The 21,691-nt window shown below is 46.1% G+C and overlaps 1 protein-coding gene across 2 annotated transcripts; it reads left to right on the forward strand.

The window, feature by feature from the left end:
• The first annotated feature begins 1,437 nt into the window (after nucleotides 1-1,437).
• TMED3 (transmembrane p24 trafficking protein 3) lies at nucleotides 1,438-19,186 on the forward strand. 2 transcript variants are annotated; one of them, XM_087428784.1, is made up of 4 exons: nucleotides 1,438-1,713; nucleotides 3,432-3,680; nucleotides 11,177-11,312; nucleotides 11,570-19,186. In XM_087428784.1, the coding sequence occupies exons 1-4, from the start codon at nucleotides 1,540-1,542 to the stop codon at nucleotides 11,575-11,577; spliced, it is 567 nt and encodes a 188-aa protein (XP_087284910.1). In that variant the 5' UTR covers nucleotides 1,438-1,539; the 3' UTR covers nucleotides 11,578-19,186. The 2 variants fall into 2 exon arrangements, with proteins under 2 accessions (XP_087284910.1, XP_004421943.1); XM_004421886.3 differs by having other exon boundaries at nucleotides 1,439-1,713; nucleotides 11,177-19,186.
• The last annotated feature ends 2,505 nt before the right edge of the window (nucleotides 19,187-21,691 follow it).

The following is a 21,691-nucleotide window of genomic DNA, read 5'->3' on the forward strand; positions in this document are numbered from 1 at the left end:
ACAGTTGGTTATCAGTCTTTGCATGCTCTGACTCGAGCTATTGCCAAGTCAGGCTTCCCGCCCTTGAGCTTATGCAGGTGTTTTCTTGGAACTTAAACGGAGGACTTAACATTTAACCTGGCCAGATTTCCTTTTGTTAGTCTTAGCCTAGCACTCCAGCCAGCAAGGCAATCTTGGTCTTACCTCTGTCATGATTCTCCACTTGGTGCATCCCGATTAGATGATTATTAGTCACATGCTTTCTATCACTTACTGAAAAATAATGTTCAACAGACAGAGCCAGGGAAAGAGTCTCAAGGAACACCATGACATACCTTCTCCAAGTCTGGTACAGAGCCAGTAAATATTACTAATAACTACATTATGCATGTATGTTATTTCACAGCCTATAGCTAGCTTTCACATACATTAGCACATTAATCCACGGTCAAATGTGCCCAGTGGCAGGCAGTACATTTCAGTCTTACCCACGTGGAAACCTATATGGGCAGTAAAATGCTTTGCTGAAATCAAGACACACCGCATCTAATAACGCTCTCCTGAAAAAATTCTTTACTGAGTAGCGAGACCACAACCAGTGTCATTTCTCTTCGTTTTATCCGATCATAGGGATTATAAAACCCTATAGTAATGATTATACAAAATATCTTCTTAGGTCAATGGTAATGGATAAGACAGTAAATCAATTTAACTGCTTTCAGCGCTTTTAAGAAACCAAAGGGGAAAAAATGATTATTATGCCCCAGAAGAATCTTCAACTTGTCCTGACAGCCAAAACATACCTGAAATCGCTGAGTGAGAGACCTGTATTCTCATCTTCCTGAGGGTGTGTGTGTGTGAGCTTGTCTGTTTCCCTCAGAGCCTATGTGATTATAAGGTGTTACTTACTCTCACCACCCCACCTGCCACCCACAGTGCACCTTTTCACCTTGGGAAGGGGAGGGAATGAGGAAGGGAGTGTTCACTGGGTTCCCAGCGTTCTCATATCCTTTCTTGTAGCCCTCTTAAGTACTGTATCTGGTAGGTTCGGGTACACGCATTTCTAGACAAGGCGAGAAGTGTGAGACTTAAGTTACAGAGCCAGTCAAAAGCAGAGCCTGTACGGAGTATAAACCCCCATGCTTCGTGCTGCTGCAGCCAGTGTGGACCTAGGGGATGCTCAACCCTGTGGCCCCGGAGGCTGCAGAAAAACGTCCGTCGCGACTCTCGGCAAGGAGCCCTTCTGGATACGGGCGCGCTGGAGGAACCGCCTCCCCTTGGCAGAGATCCACCAACAGAGCAGGGTGGGCGGAGGAGGGGTCGTGTACCCTTCCCCAGCCCAGCCAGCGCGCACGCGCAGCATGCTGAAGAGGCCTGGGAGGCCGCGTCGCGCTGGGGCCTTGGTCCTGGGCCCACCCCGAAGCGCGCGGCTGCGCACTGAGGTGCCCGCCCTCCCGGAAGCGCGGCGCGCGGCTCGTGCCACGTCTGTCCCAGCGCGTCTTGCCAGGTCCCGCAGCCGCCGCCCCGAGCCGCAGCGCACGGGACTGGACCGGGAGTATCATGGGCAGCGCGGCCCCGCGCTCCACCTCCGCGCTGCTCCTGCTGCTGCTGCTGCTGCTGCTCCGGGCCGAGCGGACGCGGGGCGCCGAGCTCACTTTCGAGCTGCCCGACAGCGCCAGGCAGTGTTTCCACGAGGACGTGGAGCAGGGCGTGAAGTTCTCCCTGGATTACCAGGTGAGGCCCGGGCGCCCGGCAGTGCCTCCGCTCTCTCCCGCTTCCAGGTCTCGCCTGGGCACTGGCGCGCCCTGACCGGAGTGGCCGGAATTAACCAAAGAGGCTGCGGGGGCTGGGAATGACCGGAGTCCAGTTGACATCCCCGTGAGGAGGAACGTTTTGATCAGTCTGAGTCCACTCAGAGACGGGCCGGCTGGCCCGGGAGGTAGCGCAGCAGGTGTGTGCGGGGGATGGCGATGCCTGGGGGCGGGTCCTGGATCCCGTGGAGTTGGCCTGAATGGCCTCCTGCAGGCCCCTTGACGCAAAGGAATGCCAGCTCTGATCAGTGGACCACGGGCTGTCTGCCCCAAGTCTCTTGGACTGCTTTGTCCCCGCGTGTACTGAAAAATGGCAGCGAGAGGAGGTGGGTTCATGGTTTTATTTTACCCCCCTCTCCAGCGTTTAAAGCCCGAGGCAGAGTGAGCGCAGTAGTGGTGACAACGGGCGCTTTGGAAAGGAGGGCTCAGCGCAGCTTTGAGTCCTGGCATTGTTTACAAGGAATGGTGTTGTGGTTGCGAGATTCAGCGGTTGCCATATGGCTCAGGAAGGCTCCCAGCTCTTGCGCTCCAGGCTGCTTTGACAGATCTCATGGCTCACAGTCGTGGGGAGCAGGTCTTGGAAGAGGGATCTGCCCCCCAGGTTTAGTGAGCAGATCCAGGTTGGGTGGGGAGGCTGAGTGGGAATCACACCCAGACAGCAGTCTGCTTGTGGACGCATGCTGGGCGGCATTCCACAGGTGGCACAGGCAGCAGGAGTGAGGGCAGGCCATTTGATGGCCCCTCTCTTATCAAAGCCACTAAAAGAGGCTTGTGCTTGGGGACAGTGTCATGTGTGATGGCCTCTGAGTCACTGATTTGGCTGCTTTTCACATCTCTGTGGACAGTGTACAAATTGTGGCTGGGTTAACAGGGACAACCTAGGTAAAGGCACCAAAAAAGTGATCATTGTGAGGCTGGAGGGGCCTGAGAGGTCATCTGGTCACTGCTAGATGGGGAATCCTGCCCAGGGGTGTTCAGCATGGGTTTAAGCACCTCCAGCATCAGGAAGTTCATTAATTACGAAGAAAATTTTATCTACACAATAAGGAAATTTTAAAGTTTGGGAGCAGATGGAGGCAGTTGACTGTGTCCTCTGATGGGCCTTGGTTATGGCGTTGACCACCTGTGTGATTTAGTGCTCTGTAGGTCTTACCTTTCTGTGTTTACAAAGAGAGTTTAAACTGAATGATTCCTGATGACTCTCCTTCCTCTGATAGTTGCTGATTCTATGAACGCTTCTGTCTATATTTGCCTTCTCCTTGCGTTCCATCGGTAATATTTACTAGACCTGTTCAGCAATTTACTTAACCTTGGAACCTCGGTTTCCTCTTCTGTAAAATGGGAAGGATTAGGCTCATTGCACTCTTGCAGAGCAAAACCTTTGGATTCAGGCAGACATGGATTCAAATCGTAGTCCTGTCACTTTCAAGCAGTGTGATCATGGCCAATGGACTTAACCTCTCTCATCCTCAATTTCATCCTCTGTAAAATGGGGAGTGTCAGAGCACCTGCTTTAGAAGGTTGTGAAGACTAGATGAAAAAAGTATTTGTAAAGACTAATCACAGTGCCTGGTTGGCATTTAGTAAGTAGTGGTTGTCCCTCTGGTAACAGCAGACTGTGCGTGTCTTTGTGGTTGTCAGGTCATCACTGGAGGCCACTACGATGTTGACTGCTACGTGGAGGACCCCCTGGGAAACACCATCTACAGGGAAACCAAGAAGCAGTATGACAGCTTCACGCACCGGGCGGAGGTCAAGGGCGTTTATCAGTTTTGCTTCAGTAATGAGTTTTCCACCTTCTCTCACAAGACCGTCTACTTTGACTTTCAAGTGGGCGACGAGCCCCCCATTCTCCCAGACATGGGGAACAGGGTTACCGCTCTCACACAGGTGAGTAGACCTTAACAGTGACAGGCTGGGCTGACCACCCCCAGCCTGTTCTTCCTCTTCTGACCCCGTCTTGGCTGATGAGCAGAGGCACTGTCCACCCAGCTCCCAGTCTGACGTTTCAGTGTTGGCTTTGCCTCTCTTTCCACATCCAGTCCCAAAGGACAGGATGTTCTCCTGATCTTCCTCTCCATTCTTTAACCAGATCCCTGCACTGCTTTCCTCTGGTATTCCTGCGTTCCCATTCAGTCTTTCATGCAGCACCACTTTCGAAGTACCTATCGCTTGTGCCTCTCTGCTTATATGATGTGTCTACATCATAAAGACCAAAGTCCTGCTTTTTATGGTGTATTAGTTAAGGTAACACAAGCTGCTGCAACAAATAAACCCCAAATATCAATGGCTTAACAGAGTAGAAGTTTTTTCTCACTCAAATAATAATCTAGAGAGTGGGGGGGAGGGGTGGAGAGCTTTCCTCCATGGAGTGAGTGACTCAGGAATCCAGGCTCTTTCTTTCTTGTCATCTTTCTGCTGTCCCTTAGGGCTTCAGAGCCCTCTGCTTCTGGCCACCAGAAGAAGGAGAGAATGAGAAAGCCCCAGCTGCATCTTAAAAGTCCTGGCCCAGAAGTAACACACATCACTTCTGCTCATATCTCATTGTTGAAAAATAGTTATGTGGACAGTCAGGATGAAATGAGGGCTGACAGATACAGTCCTGGTTAGGCATTCAACTCCTAGCAACACTCTGGAAGAGAAATGGTGACATTTTTAGAGGACAGATAGTCATCTGTGTCACCCCTGGCTCTCAAGGTTAATTATAATCTGATCCCAGCCTCCTTCATCAGTCTTCGCTCATGCTATTTAAGTTCCTCCCTCTCTCCCATACGCACGCTCTGTGCTTCCCCAGGCTGGAACTCTGTGTTATTTACTCCACCCAGAGCCCCTGTGGGATGTGGCACAGAATAGGAGCTCACCAAATACTTGTCAAGTGACTAAGTGGCAGAGCCCAGGGAAACCTGCAAGACAGGAATGAACATCCATGGCTGCACTTGTTCCAGAAGCAAAGCCAGAGCATCTGAGTCTCCAGTGAGGCCAGATTACCGGTGGGGCTGCCCTGCAAGGTGACCACATGGTCCATTCCTCTGTGGCTTTGACCATGAGTTCATTCGCCCAGTTTCGCCCAGTCTTCCACCCTCCCTAAAAACAGTTGGAGGTTAGTGCTGCACTCTCCAATACAGTAACCACTCTCCACATATGGCTACTTAAGTTGAAATCAATTAAAATTAAGTTAAAATTCACTTCCTCATTTGCTCTATAGCAATATTGCGGTGTTCAACAGTCGTGAGTGGTGGGTGGCCACACATACCGAGTTCCGTTGGACAACACTGGGTTTGAATGTGGCAGTGTGGCTGCTGATGGAAGATCTGGCCCCGGGTGTGTATTGTGTGTAAGATCTTTCACAACCTATACTCTTGAGAGTTCTGTTGGGCACTGATGAAACAGCCTCCCTTTTGAAGATTTTGTAAGTGTCCCAAAGCTCAGCTGAAGGACTTCCCTCTCCAACCAGTGGAAAAATTGGTAGAGAAAAAGCTTAATGGATTAGTGCAATAGAGAAATTCTTTCCTGGAGCCTTAGAATTAGAGTTTGATTTTGTTGCAGTAAAGAGTGATTTGCACTTCCCCTCTTCTGTGTCTCAGAACCTCATCATTCTTCCTGCCCAGCCTCAAAAGAGGTATTTCTTTCCACTTCTGTGCCTCTGACCCCTCTGCCTTGAATCGGGGTCCGTCTGGGCCTCCGAGAGCTCTCACATGCCTGTGGCGGGCATTTACTCAGTCTGCACACTGTGCCAGGTGGTGGAAGGTCGAGGATGAATGGTGCTCTCCCTGCCATCGGGAGCTCTGCATGGAACATGACCCTGTAAACCACTTAGCCACAGGCCGCTGGGATCAGGGCTGTGATTTAAGGGTGAAGGTTCTCAGGGTAGTGATTGATGGATTCTTCCAGGAGAGTCAGGGAAGTCCTTCACAGGGAGAGTTTTAGCTTAAAAATGCAAATGTGGGTGGTTGCCTAGGAGTTTGTTTGGCCCCGGGAGGAGGAACGCAGGTGCAAATATACGGGGCCTGACTTGTACTTTCCTCCCTAGCACTTTTTTTTTTTTTTTTTTTGTGAGGAAGATCAGCCTTGAGCTAACATCCGTGCTAATCCTCCTCTTTTTGCTGAGGAAGACCGGCTCTGAGCTAACGTCTATTGCCAATCCTCCTCCCTTTTTTTCCCCCAAAGCCCCAGTAGATAGCTGTATGTCATAGTTGCACATCCTTCTGGTTGCTATATGTGGGACGTGGCCTCAGCATGGTCGGACAAGTGGTGCGTCGGTGCGCGCCCGGGATCCAAACCCAGGCCGCCAGTAGCGGAGCGTGTGCACTTAACCGCTAAGCCACAGGGCCGGCCCCCTAGCACTTGTTTTATTTTGCATGGCATGGATCCTCCTTCAGCCAGCAACTGTCTTCTTGCTCCCCCTCAGACTTCTTCCAGCACAGGGGTGGGCCAGAGGCCATGTTTTCGGGCACCAAAATCAATATTAGACTGAAAGAACAGGATCCAGAGTGACCAAGGCTCAGGCCAGGCCTTCAGGCCAGAGAGACTTGTCTCAGGCCTGAGTTCTAGGATGACTAGGCTCCTAGGAGAGGCCATGGGCTAGGAGAATGCTACTTAGGGGGCCAAGCTTGAGGTGCTCTGGGCTTCCTGAGAGTCTAGGCAGATCCTAGCAGAGGCTGAAGGTTTCTGACAGAGGTCAAAGGCCAGGGGCTACCTCAGTGGTGGTCTAGGGAAGGTTAAAGGTTTTCCTGACTCTGCTCTGAGGCCAGCTCATGTTTCCCTGCCTTTGAGTTCTTGAAGAATATAAGGAACCAAGTACTTCTGTCCATGGAGGCCCTGATGAGGTGAGGGCTAAAGGAATTTGCTGGTGGCTGCAGACTGGAGACCTGAGCATCAGCAGGTGGTAGAGATGGGATGGGGCAATGGTGTGGGAATGGAGAGAGGGGATGGCCCTGAAAGTGGGACAGGCCAGCGTGTCTCCAGACACTGACTGTCCTGATGGAGCAGTGACCAGAATCCCTTTGAGGGTCCAGGATGCTGGAAACCAGCCATGGGTGGTGGTCTTGGCGGGGCTGAAGTTCACACTCCAGGAAAGCTGAGGACCCACGGCCCTGGAAAAACAGGGCTCTTGGAAGCAGAAGGGGTTCTGCTGGCTTCTTCCTGGGCAGGAAGCGTGCTGGACTGGTTGCCTAACTGAAATTTTGTGGTAACAGGCTGAAGAGGTGTCTTTTAGACCAGCACCAACGGAAGATCCCATTGGGTGGGGAAGTAGCACGTTTTTATGGTAAGGGGGTGCTTCTGGGTATCTGAATCTCGGTGGTGTGTTGGTTTGAGGTCTCCTGTGGGGCCTATGCCAAGCCCTAAAGGTGTCTGCTGGTTTTTAGATGCCAGGAAAGCTGTAGAGTGCCACCTATTGCTCTGTACCCTCCAGACCTGGGACCTGGCCTCCTTCCCTGTCTATCACTGATCTGACCCGAGATTGTCCCTTTAAAGGCCGCTATTGCCCTCTTCGTAGAATTGCTGTGCTGGTCTCTGGCCTCTGGCATGTGATCCAGGCCTTTAAAGTGATGCCTCGCGTGACGTGTTTGACGTATCCTCTGCCTGGGGCATCTGCACCCGTGACTTCTGTGTCCTCCCTCCATTTTTCTTCCTCTTCCCTCCCTCCTTCTCGAGTGATTCTGGACCCTGGGGGAAGGCTGGAGATGCCACCCTGTACTGCTGAACTCCTGGGCCAGGGCCCGGGGTTCAAGGAGCTCTCCATTCAAGTGAGTCCAATGTACACTTTGAGTTTCTGAATGAGCTTGTGACAGAAATAAATTTGGAGAATGAAATTCTAGCCTGGAAAACCAAATGAGCCCTTTCCTAATGTTTAAAAACAAAGTTTCTGTGTATTTCTACACACTAAAAGTATTTGTGTTTACGTATATGTATACACATGCATATATGGGTGTGTATACAAACACATGTGCACACATATGTATGTGCATATACATGTGTGTGTATCTCCATTCATCCCACTGATTTCAAGAATGATCTGCCTAGTTACCAAGTCCTCTTATTTCAGGGCCCTAAATCTCCCAAATCCACTCTTCTTCCCCTACTTGGCAACCTTCGTAATTGAGGTCCTCGTCTTTTCTTGCCAGCAGAATTGCAGCAAGGTGGTTTCCCTGCCTCTAGACTGGTTCTCACCAGTCCCTCGCTACATCAGGGCTAGCAGAGGGTTCTCTTAAAGTGGGATTCTTATCTTGCCGTTATTCTGCTCACAGAGCTACCTGATAAAGTCTTGATCCTCAAGGCCTTTACTGTGAGCTTCCACCTACCCATGTCTTCTTCCCCACACACCCCTGATCCCAGGCCGGGCCCTGCACGTGCTCTTTGCCCATGCTTCTGCTGTTCTGCTACCCGGATGCCTTCGCCTCATCCTCTGCCTGGTGACATCCTGCCTCTCCTCAAGGCTCAGCTGGTCACTTCCTGTGTCAAGTACTCCTCCATCTCCCCTGGCAGGATTAGCAGCTTTCTCCTGGGTGTTCTGCACACCCAGAGGTGTAACCGCACACACCTCTGTTGTTGGCTCTTTTCTCATTGCATTAAGTTGATTATGTTTTCCTGTAAATTGAGAACGTTTTGAGATTCAGGACTATGTCTGACTCTGATCCATCTTGCAATTCCCTGGGCCTAGCACAATGCCTGGAAGAGGAGTAGGCATTTAATAAATATACATGTGAATGAATGAATTCGTGGAAGTTTGGGCGATAAAAGAAACCCAGCGTGATTTGAAATTCTTGCCTCTCATTTTTACTGGTATCTCTCCTGAGTCCCCAGGCCCCACCTTCAGTAATTTTAGTCTTCCAGAGATCCTATAAATATAGAACTAATTTGACTTGCCACTTCTTCCTGTGTCATGGTCATAGGGAATGACAGGAAGGGAGCACTAGGGAGGCTTCTAGAAATGCCATATCTTGAGTCAAGTTTTACACAGGTTTACATAGGTTAAGCCTGACTCCACACTACGACATCTTTCCTAGTTCCTTCCTGGTTTAGTCCCCTGTTTCATCTCTGTGACAGTGGACATGCCTTCGTGAGCTCTGGAAGCATTACCAGGAGAGCTAGGAGGAGCAGGCCGGCAAATGCCAGCATTGCCTCCAGCGCAGAGATCTGTACTCTGAGAGGTCTCTTCTGGTGGTTGGCATTTGAAGCCAGTTGGCGCTTGAAAGTCCCCCTTTGGAATCAAGTTCTGGATGTCAGGAACCCTTCTCAGGATCATTTGTCCATTTCTCAACATCAAATATCTGTAGGAACAGCCTACTTACCAAACGTGGGACAGGTGAAGAAGCCCAGCAGTGACTACACTCGAGTCACAAGAGAAGATGCCCAAGATAATAGGGCATGCTGGATGTCACTGAGAAAGCTGGACAAAGGTGCTGCTTAGGGGACAAACTGAGGCACAAACAGGCTTGTTCTTTACTGTGGATTCTGCCCCTTGATCTGCTGCTGATTGAGCTCCACTAATTCTGGCTGGTACAGATTTCCCCACCGTGTAACATTTTCCCATCCCTGTAACATTTCACTGCCTCTTGCCCGTGGATCAGAATGAGAGGGTTGGCCCACATGTGCGGGGGTAACCCACAGCCCTGGGAGGTAGACCAGTTGTCAGGTAGAAGATGCTGCCTTATAAATTTAGAGGCTAAAGGGAAGCTTTTGTCTTTCTCCATATAGTTTAGTTGCTAGAATGGCCCAGAGTAAAGAATATCCAATAAGCCAACACCATTCTTTGTCCATAGTCTCCCATTTGCCTTCCAGAAACTGTTCAATTTGTGAGATAAATGAGGGTTTTGGGGGGTCAGTCAAGGTGGTTCTACAATAGTTCAGTCTCTTCCAGCTTCTTTTTTTCGTTTTTTTAATTTTTTGTTTATTGCAGTAACATTGGTTTATAACATTGTATAAATTTCTTATACTGTATTTTATAAATAGCTCACCTTTGGAGTTTGGGAACCAAAGCAAATGTCTGTTGGATGCTTTATGAACTTCTCTAGCCTGAGAACTCACTGTTGGGATAGAATTTTCTAGATCTTGGATAAAATGATGTTTTAGAGGTTGCCTATGAGTAAGAACTCATGTTCTTTCACAGACATAATGTATTAGTTTTCTATTGCTGAGTGACTAATTACCACAAATCTGATGGCTGAAAACAACACACATTTATTATCTTACAGTTCTTTATACTGTAAGTTTGGGCAGGCTTAGCTGTGTTCTCTGCTCAGGGTCTCAAGGCTGAAATCAAGGTGTCGGTTGGGTTGGACTCTTATCTGGTGGGTGTGGAGAAGAATCTGCTTTCACACTCATTCAGCTTGTTGGCAGAATTGAGTTCCTTGCAGTTGTAGGACTGAGGTTCTCTTTCCTTGTTGGCTGTTGTGCTCTCAGCTCCTAGAAGCCTTTCTCTGGTCCTTGCACATGACCTTCCCTATCTTCAAAGCCAGCATTGGTACACTGAATTCTTCCTGTGCATCCAGTCTCTCTGACTTCTGCTTCAGCCACCAGCTGGAGAAAGCTTCTCTCTGCTTTGAAGATCAGGCCCACTGGATCATCTCCCTGTCTTAAGGTCAACTGTGCCATATAACATAATCACAGGAGTGATAGCTCGTCGTACTCACAGGTTCCTGGAATTAGGGCAGGGAATCTCGGTTGTGGTGGGACATTTTCCGAATTCTGCCTAGCACACCTAATATTTTAGCAGGTAAAGGAAGTCGTGAGGTAGTGTGTGTTACATGGGAGCATGTTACATGTGCATGTTTATATGTACATGTGTCTGTGTCTTTGCCCGTGTTTGTGTGTGTGCATGGGTTTCTGTACATGAGAAATGTCTATCTTCATGTGTTTGTGTGTATACATAAAACAGTAGGCAGCGATTATACATTAGAATGAGCGGTGGCTTCAGAGTCCAAGACAGTTGTGATTTACTTCACACTCTGCTGTTTATTAGCTGTGTGACCTTGGGCAAGTCATGTGGCCTCTTTGAGTCTCAATTTCTTCATCAATATATGGAGTAAATGATCAGTCAGCCCTCCTTACCAATGGGGGTGATGACCCCTGCCCACCAGGGGTATTATGGGTATTAAATAAGAGAACACAGGGCAGTGTTTGAAAGTCTAGGCTCAGGACGCAGAGAGTTGAGTTCAAATCCTGACTCTGCCATCTACTAACTGTGTGACTCTGGGCAAATTACTTAACCTCTCTGAGCCTCAATTAGGCCTATTATGAGGATTAAATAAAACCCTTAGCACAGACACATAGTTAGCGTTCAGTAGAAGTTACCTAGGATGTTGGTGACAGCATTAGCTGCAGGTGGGATTCCGTTCTTCTTTTCCCAGGCTTAGCGATGTGACTGCTTTTCTCTTCCTGCCCAGATGGAGTCCGCCTGTGTGACCATTCACGAGGCTCTGAAGACGGTTATTGACTCCCAGACGCATTACCGGCTCCGGGAGGCCCAGGACCGGGCCCGGGCCGAAGACCTGAATACCCGAGTCTCTTACTGGTCTATCGGTGAGACGATCGCCCTGTTCGTGGTCAGCTTCAGCCAGGTGCTGCTGCTGAAAAGCTTCTTCACAGAGAAACGACCCGTCAGCAGGGCGGTCCACTCCTAGTCGAGGAGTGTGCTCCAGGGCCCCTCACACCCCAGGATGGAGCCACTCTCCTAGGTCACAGGCTCCTGCTGGGCTGCTGGGTGCAACCCAGGGCAGGGGCAGAGCTGCCTGGAGAAGAGCACGGGGTGACATGCTCTCACCTCGCCTTCTCCTCAGGTGCTTAATCCTTGTACTCCAGCAGCCAAAACTCAGAGCCCAGTAATCGGAAGGCATCCAGTGCATTATGTGACACAATGAAAAAGGTTTACCATCAGGTGAGGGATTGGCCACTGTGGGAGGGCAGGGGGGCAGCAGTCCAGGCCTGGCTGGTAGGGAGAACCCCTTGTGCCCAGGCCTCCGGGGGGCAGCCCAGGGCTCTCCTCTGCTCTGTGAGGCATCGGTCATTGGCTTGTGTGTGTCCTACCGGTGCGGAGAAGAAGGGGCCCCTCAGTCTGACCTTCCCTCACGGAGCTCTCTGTATCTGAGGAAACCAGGCCCTGACGTGGCTCTGCAGAATTTCCCACCCCAGGTGAGCAGTGGTATCAGCCAATCCAGCAGGAGCAAAACGGTGACTGGGTGCCCTTGGTTAGCTGTGTATCTCCTAGGAGGTGGAACTCGGGCTAATAAAAACTAAGTGTAAGCGCCATGGAGACTTGTGCCTTTATTTATTTGCCCTAAAGGAGCTCACAGCTTAGTGGGGAGCTGTCTTGACATGAGTACAGCCATGTTTAGCCGCTCCATTGACCTACAGCCACCAGCACAAAAAAGAAATACAAGGCTGCTTTCTGCGTGGTGGGAACTGGCCCTTCTCTCACGGAGGGAGTTGCAAGTTGTAACATTTCAAGGCTCTTGGAGCGTCATAGCACGGGATGGACTGGCCATCTATGCCGGGCTGGGACAATAACCAAAGAGAACAATGCACGTACGCAACTACTGGGCTGGGACGTTAGCCAGGGGGCTCAATGCATGTACGCCACTGATAACCATTTGTGCATGGGAACACTAAATGCTTGCTCTGCAAACTCTGTAATTGCTTACTCTGAAAATTACTGATGATATAAAAACTGCTGGAAACTGAGACCGAATGAGAGTTCCACCTGTGGAAGGGACACCTTGCCCAGGACATATGATCCTTGCCCAGCCGCGTCAATTGACAGGGCTCTCCCGGCAGTGGGGCATAAATGTTATGAATAACTGATTTGATATGAAGTAATTGATTTGATGTGTTCTCTTTTCGGTTAACCTGGTGTTTCTCTTTCCGGTTGATTTGTGTCATTTCTCTTCAGCCGATGTGGATGTTTTCCCTTTCCAGTCGGGCTGATGTTTTTTCCTCTTAATATTTGACCTATTTGATCTGTTTGCAGACTGTCACCTTTACTATCCTCTATATAATAAAATATACCTTCAGCCCATTTGTTTGGAGTGGAAAGTGTCTTTTACGTCTCCGATCGAATCCCCGAACCTCTGATAACATAATTGGCGCTGTGAGCAGGATTCGATTAAGGAGATGCCTTTCCTATTCAAACGAAAGGTAACTGAAGCCAAAGTGGAAGAAATTCCAGGATGGGAGGACCCTCCCTTTTGCACTCTGGCTGGGGAGTGGGCTCATAGGTCAGGGTTATGTGAAGCTTGGGATGCTCATCTGCGACAATTTGAACTGTTGGATGTGACCAAAGCTTTGCAGACGGTGGAAAAGAAAAAGAAAGATGATGTTTCTTTTTTGGCACGACGAGGTTGATATTTGTTGACTGCTTATCGTCGGGCTATAAAAAATAGGGATAAGATACAGAAAGAGAAGGCACTCTTAGAAAAAGAGAATTCAGATTTGCAGTCTCGCTTGGCTATGATTCAATGTCAATATCATGCACTGGGAGATCAGGCTCATAACTACCAAGCTATAGCAGAAAAGGCTGCTATAAGAGTTGCCAAATATAAATATAGAAAGAGGAGAGGAAAAATAAATGAACGAAAAGTTCATATGGCCATAGCATCGGCCGGTCCTAAGTGGGACCCAGACACATAAGATGATGATATCTGGGATGATGATTCTGAAACTGATTATGAGGAAGAGGAAAAACCACCCAAACGCACAGAGGCACGTCCTCTTCGCCGTCGGCGGATGGAAATGGATAATAATCATCCTGTAAGGAAAGATATAATTGAGGATTTTAACCAACAAGAAATTTCTGACATTTTAGCCCGGGCTACACAAAAGCCTGGAGAAGCCATCATAACCTGGCTTGTTCGCCTATATGATATGGGCACTACAGAAATTAATCTGGATGCAAGAGATGCTTTTAAATTTGTAATTTTGTCCAATGATCCAGTAATACGGGGAGCTTTCAAAGATTGAAACATGAATGCTCACCCCCCAAATGATCATGGACAAGACACTGATGGTACGACTTTATTGGCTCTTGCAGTAAAAGGAGCTCAAGATAAATACCCCACGGATGATATGTGGCCAAACACTAATAGACCCTGGTATACTTTAAAAGATTGTGTTCAAAAGATGAGAGAAGAAACCATGAAGCGGGCTATGTTTCTGGGGTGTGATGAAGCTTTAAATGAAATGACTTTAAGTGTCCAGGTGCGAAACAGGTTGATAAAAACTGCACCTCCGGCATACAAACAAATAATTACAACCCTTCTCATGAATGAAACTGAAAGCCCTATATCCACACTTGCAGATAAGATTATACAGCTAGCAGACTTGGGAGACTGGCAGACAACTGAAAACTCTCCAAGAAGAGAAAAAAGAAAAACATTCTTTAAAAAAGATAAAATAACTCGAGATGATATGTTTTTGGCCCTACTCCAGGCAGGAGTACCTAAAGACCAGATTGATGGAGTTGACACTAGAGAATTATGAAAACTATATAAAGAAAAAGGGCTGAATATAAAACAAGTGAACAGAAGGGACAATATAAAGAATGCTTCCAACCCAGTGCCTACTGCACCTAATGCACCACCTCCTCCCTTGGATCCTCTTCTTGCTGACTTATGTGATTGAGGGGAAGGCCAAACCTCTGTATCGATTAGTGCCACTATAAGAAAAGATATTAGACCACATGTACCAATTAAAATATTTTGGAAGAATGAATCTACAACTAGTGTGAAGGCACTTGTGGATACAGGGGCAAAAGCCACCCTTATCTATGGGAATCCAACTAAGTTTCAAGGTACATCAATTCTGATAACTGGATTGGGAGGAAAAGAAATCCAGGCAGTTACCACTAATCCCTCTATGCAAATTGGGCAACTACCCCGGCGCACATATCTAATTATGATTGTACCAATACCAGAATATATAATTGGGATTGATATTCTAAAAGGATTGACATTAAATTTGGCTGATGGACAATACCAATTTGCTATTAGAGCTTTGTCTTTTCATATTAATGCTGTAATTGTGGGATGTTTACATCATGAAGTAGAAATTCCACCTGCCACGCAAGTGATCAATCAAAGACAGTATCGCATCCCTGGAGGACAACAAGAAATATCTGAGACCATAGAAGATTATTTGGCTGTAAAAGTCCTTCGCAGAGTAACTACAACCTGAAATAATCCTATCTGGCCTGTTAAAAAAGGTGATGGGACATGAAAAATGACTGTAGATTACAGAGAACTAAACAAAGTGACTCCAGCTATTCAAGCGGCCGTCCCTGATTTGATTACGCTTATAGAAAAAGTGCAATGTTATCCAGGCACTTGATATACAATCATAGACTTGGCTAATGCCTTTTTCACCATACCTATACCTAAAAGTGTCCAAGAACAGTTTGCTTTCACGTGGCTGGGACAACAATATACCTTTACTAGACTTCCTCAGGGATATATACATAGTCCCACTATCTGCCATCGACAGGTTGCTAAAACCTTGGCAAAGGTACCTACTTCTGATGATGTCCAAATAGTACATTATATAGATGATATTATGATCCAAGGAAATGAAGAAGAAAAGATACAACAACAGTTAGAAAAAGTAATGAACATACTTGAGGAGGATGAATGGAAAACTAATCCAGCTAAAATTCAGGGCCCGAGTTCAAATGTTAAATTTTTGGGAGTACTTTGGAATAATGGAAAACAAGAAATTTTACCTAAAGCTAGACAAAAGATATTAGATTTTGCAACACCTCGTAACAAAAAGGAAGCACAAAAATTTATTGGATTATTTGGATTTTAGAGGGCACATATTCCACATTTAAGTCGGCTCCTTGCACCTTTATATAAAGTTACCAGGAAAAAATATGAATTTGAATGGGGAATGGAACAAAAAGAAGCTTTTGAAGCAGCCAAGCATGCTATTCAGACTGCTTTAGATCTATGGCCAATTAAACCGGGACCCATTGAGTTACAGGTAGATGTCATTGATCAGTATGCCAGCTGGAGTCTATGGCAAAAACAAGGTGCCCGACGTTATCCTCTGGGATTTTGGAGTCGCAAGCTTCCCTGTTCCAGTGAAAGATATAGTCCTTTTGAAAAACAGTTGTTAGCCTGCTACTGGGCTCTAATAGACTCAGAAAGCCTTACCCTGGGACATGAAATAATTATACGACCCCAAATACCCATCATGCAATGGATTCATAGCACGCCTGTTACTCCTAAAATTGGACAAGCACAAGAATTTAATATTATCAAATGGAAATGATATATTCAAGACCGGGCCAAACCTGGCCCAAAGGGGTTGTCTCTATTGCATGAACAAGTGTCTCAATATAGCAATGAACCAACTGTGTCACCTAAGACTGATATAACAGAATCTCCTGTTAAATGGGGTGTCTCATATGATCAATTGACTGAAGAACAACAAAACCATACGTGGTTTACAGATGGTTCTGCCAAAATGATATCAAGCTCACGGAAATGGAAAGCAGTTGCCTATAACCCATCCACCCAACAAACAATTGTCACCACCGGAGATAATATGAATAACCAATATGCTGAACTCTATGCGATGTATCAGGCACTTCAACAAGAACAGGGGCAACAATGTCATATATATACTGATTCGTGGGCAATGACACAAGGTTTGGCAACGTGGATGCCACAATGGAAAAAACATGATTGGAAAATTAATGATAAAGAAATATGGGGAAAGAAATTATGGGAAGACATATGGTTATGATGTCAAAATACAATTGTTACTGTATTTCATGTTGATGCTCACAGTTCTTTAATTTCTGCAGAACAAAAGCATAATTCTCATGCTAATCAGCTGGTGCAGATTCATGCAACGCACAACCCAGGCTTAACACAATGGGTCCACGAAAAGAGTGGACACTTGGGAGAACAAACTTCATACAGATGGGCACAACAAAGGGGAATCCTTATCACCCATGATGATATTGCCACTGCAGTACAACAATGTCAGTTATGCCAACAGTTAAATAAACGGGGAGTTCCACACCCCTACCAAGGTCATATCCAAAAGGGATTATTTCCCGCCCATACCTGGCAAATAGATTTTATTGGACCATTGCCAAATTCTTGTGGATATACTTATGCCTGCACTGCTGTTGATACATATTCTGGTTATTTATTGGCTATACCAGCTAAAGTGGCCACCCAACAGAGTGCCATAAAATTATTAGATATAATCAAGTTATATTATGGAACACCAAGGCAAATTCAGAGTGACAACGGTTCCCACTTTACAGGTAAATTGATTCAAACCTATACCAAGGAAAATTATATAGAATGGATTTATCATATACCTTATTACCCCCAAGCTGCAGGCCTCATAGAACGAATGAATGGATTGCTTAAACAACAATTGAAGAAACTTGGTCATGGCTCATTAAAAGGGTGGCACAACCATCTAAGTACTGCTCTAAATGTGTTAAATAACAGGCCACTAGGCCCTAATGAGACTCCTCTGTCAAGGTTGTTACCAACAAAGATTACAGAAGTGGCAGCCACCACCCATGAGTTTATGACCTTAACCTATTGGCCCCTGACTCAGTCTACTAAACCGCCTTTTCGTGCCACGGCCGAAACGGCTGAATTGGATTTATCTACTGTTCATTCTATTCAATTGCCCCCTAAGAAGCAGTCTATAGTCCCTACTGGGATAGGGGTACAATTTCCCAAAAATACCTTTGGTTTGTTAAAAGGACGCTCTGGACTGGCAACAAAAGGTATTGATGTACTAGGAGGAGTTATTAATCCAAATTATCAAGGAGAAATAAAATTTATATTATATAATGGTAGTGACACAATACTAACTGTAGAGTCTGGGGAACAAATGGGACAATTATTGATGCTTCCCCTCCTGACTCCAAATGTGTCACAAGGACAACCTCCAAGTGAATTAACTAAAAGAGGAATGCAAGGATTTGGGTCTACAGATGGATGGAAACCTGGAGCAAAGGTGTGGGTGACACATCCACCCAATGCGGCTCCACGTGCCACAGAAGTAGTGGCCCAAGGGCCCACTGCAACGCTCATAATAATGTATCCAGGAAATGAACAATTATATCATGTTCCTAAAAATTCTGTTTCTTTGCGTGAATAGATATTCCTGCTATATTTGCTATGCTATGCTGCACTTCCATGTCTGCTGCAGACCTACATGCCAACTAATGTCTCCGTAGGACAACCTTTGACCCTGCACTGCTGGACCAACTGCTCTACACCAGTGGGACCTATGACCTGGACTATGAATGGCCGAAAAATTTGGTCTCAGAAACATCAAACAATCTCTCAGTATAAGCCTATATCTGACCAGTCACAAAGAACTGATTATAATTTCTCTATTACCCTGCCTTCTGCTACCCTCTGTGATGGGGGCTGGTCTGAACTTCTGCAAGCTAATTTGTTAGGCCTAAGTGTTATCTTATCTAATGTTATCTTTGATGCTATACATGATTTGCAAGATCAAGTTAATAACATTTCATATTCTAAGGGGTTATTTAATTGGTTACCTTGGGGTTTAGGTCCTTTATTGCGAGATAGTTTTATAATTATTGTAGTCATTGGATTTTGGATTCTTGGATGTGCCTTATGTACTTGCGTACGAAGTTCATTGTCTGTGCGTATGGTGTCTTATGGTTAATGGAGACGGCCACGGCCGAATATGTCTTGACATGAGTACAGCCATGTTTGGCCGCTCCATTGACCTACAGCCACCAGCACAAAAAAGAAATACAAGGCTGCTTTCTGCATGGTGGGAACTGGCCCTTCTCTCACGGAGGGAGTTACAAGTTGTAACATTTCAAGGCTCTTGGAGCGTCATAGCACGGGATGGACTGGCCATCTATGCCGGGCTGGGACAATAACCAAAGAGAACAATGCACGTACGCAACTACTGGGCTGGGACATTAACCAAGGGGCTCAATGCACGTACGCCACTGATAACCATTTGTGCATGGGAACACTAAATGCTTGCTCTGCAAACTCTGTAATTGCTTACTCTGAAAATTACTGATGATATAAAAACTGCTGGAAACTGAGACCGAATGAGAGTTCCACCTGTGGAAGGGACACCTTACCCAGGACATATGATCCTTGCCCAGCCGCGTCAATTGACAGGGCTCTCCCGGCAATGAGACATAAATGTTATGAATAACTGATTTGATATGAAGTAATTGATTTGATGTGTTCTCTTTTCGGTTAACCTGGTGTTTCTCTTTCCGGTTGATTTGTGTCATTTCTCTTCAGCCGATGTGAATGTTTTCCCTTTCCAGTCGGGCTGATGTTTTTTCCTCTTAATATTTGACCTATTTGATCTGTTTGCAGACTGTCACCTTTACTATCCTCTATATAATAAAATATACCTTCAGCCCATTTGTTTGGAGTGGAAAGTGTCTTTTACGTCTCCGATCGAATCCCCGAACCTCTGATAACAGGAGCACTGGTATGTATATAACTAATTAGAGTGCAGTAGAGCACGTGGTGCCCTGGGATGTCTACAAGCTGCTGGGTGTAGACACTTGTGGTGGGGAAGAAGTTACTCTCCTCTCAGCTGAATGAAAGCAGTCCAACAGGGAGTAGTTATCTTGTGGTCTCAGATTCCAGAGATCACTGTCAACAACCGAATCATCATTTAATCCAAATATGGGGGTTGAAAACAGAACATGAAGAGACCGAGCAATAACGAGTGGCTGTCCTGAGTGCCATTTACACAGCAGCCACAGAAGTCTCTTTAAAACTTAAGTCAGACCGCGTGACTCCTGGTCAAAACCTTCCTGTGGCTCTGCATGTCATTCAGTTCATGGCTAAGTCCTCACTGTGGATGATAAAGTCCTGTGTCATCTGGTGCACCTGCCTCTTGCCCCTGTCATCTCCTGCCCCACTCCCCCTCACTCAACCCGAGTCCTACTGGTCTCCTTGCTGTTCCTATCACACACCAGGCCATGCTTCTGCCTCAGGGCCTTTGCATATCTAGTTTCCTCTACTGAAACACTGTCTCCCTGATATCTGCTCCATCACTTCCTCCTGATCAAATGTCACGTCATCAGTGAGGTCTCCACTAACCACTCTATTCAAGATGGCACCATCTCACCTGCCCTCAGCCCTCCTTGCCTCTCTGTTCCTGTTTTACTTCACTCAGTGTCACTTATCACCATTCACAGATATGTTTAGTTGTCTGTTTATTGTCTTTCTTACCCCGTTAAGATGTAAACTCCATGAAGGCAGGGACTTTGTTTGCTGCTGTATTCCTAGTGTTTAGAATAATGCCTGATACATAGTAATGTCTTAATATGTGTTAGTTACTGTATGACTAGCCTTGCCCATTAGTGAGAGATTAAGGCATGCTGATCAAGTGTCTGTGTAGTGAGTCTTAAGGGAAGATGTGATATCTGCCTTAAGTAAACCCTACCAAGAAATCTGAAATCCCCAGCTGTCTGGCAAGTGTTAATAATGCATTGTAGGCCAGGGAGCAAAATAAATAATCCCATTAGAAAGAAACTCCATAAGCCTTACTTAGCTTGATTGAAAGATAAATACTGCTTACCTGCTTATCTGTTTTTGATGCTATTTCTTCTCTCTTGCTTTAAAATTAAGTACTGAGTATATATAAAAGATTATTTATGAAATATTTCTGGAGTGTAGTGAAGAACAATACAACACATCTGTGTGTAGCACCTCTTGGATTAAGGAGCAGAATGTGATTGTTACCTCTAGAAGCTCCCTGACTGCCTTTCACCATCACCTTCTCTCCCACCCTCTGAGGGGATTGCCAGCCTGGCCTGAGTGCTGCACAGCACTGAGAAGGAGTTCAGAGAAATGAGGACGTGGCTCTACTAAAACTCCTTGCATCTTCCACTTTCTTATGGGAACAAGGTCCTTTGGTGCTTACAACCTTAAAAAAAAATAGAATTGCTGGTGGTCCCTATTTTATTTATATGACTGTGTAATCATTCATCCATAAATATGTGGTCTGATTGGGGGGAAAAAGCCCTGCCCCATTCATCTAATGAGGAGATGATATTTGCAATAAAATTTACTTTTCATGTTTAATATTTATCAAATGTTTATATTTTGACCAACTATGTGCTAATATCAATGTAATAATTACCCAGTCCAGAAGAAATGCTTTTTAACACTTAGAGCTTTACAGTTACAGAACATGAAAGAAATTTTAAAATTTCAATGTGTAATCACGTATTTTTTGGTATAGAGAAATATAATAGGATGCTCAACATAAGAATTAAAACATAAGAGGATATAATTTCCTTTTTCATGTTAGTGCTGTCAAGTCCATTCCATCTCCTAGTGACCCCGTGTACAGCAGAGAGGAACCCTGCCTGTCTTTTTGCGCCATCCTCTCACCTTCCGGCTATATCAGACAATACTCCGCTGCTATTCATAGGGTTTTGATGGCCAATTTTTTCAGAAGTGTGTGGTCAGGTCCTTTTTCCTAGTCTTCTCTTGGTCTGGAAGCTCCGCTGAAACCTGTCCAACATGGGTGACTCTACAGGTATTTGAAATAGCGGTGGCACAGCTTTCAACATCGTAGCAACTCGCAGCCACCACAGTATGACAACCAGTAGACAGCAGGTATGGTTCTCTGACCGGGAAATGAACCGAAATCTTAACCACTAGACCACCAGGGCTGGCTTCCGTAGCAGAGGTGAAATGGAAATATGAAGGAAAGGGAAAGATGGAAAATTTCTGAGCATGTATTTTTGGATGATGAGGGGGTTAAGTCATGGTAATTAGAATCCATTGGATACATTTAAAATAGTGATGTAACTTAAAAAAAAATTGTTTAAAATATGCCAGAAATCATCTCCTTTGTGACTATTTAAATTCATGGTGAAAAATTTTAAATGTCAGCTTAAAAAT

The sequence above is a fragment of the Ceratotherium simum genome, chromosome 3 (genome assembly GCF_057802395.1).
Source record: "Ceratotherium simum simum isolate JZ-2026a chromosome 3, ASM5780239v1, whole genome shotgun sequence".
NCBI lineage: Eukaryota > Metazoa > Chordata > Mammalia > Perissodactyla > Rhinocerotidae > Ceratotherium > Ceratotherium simum.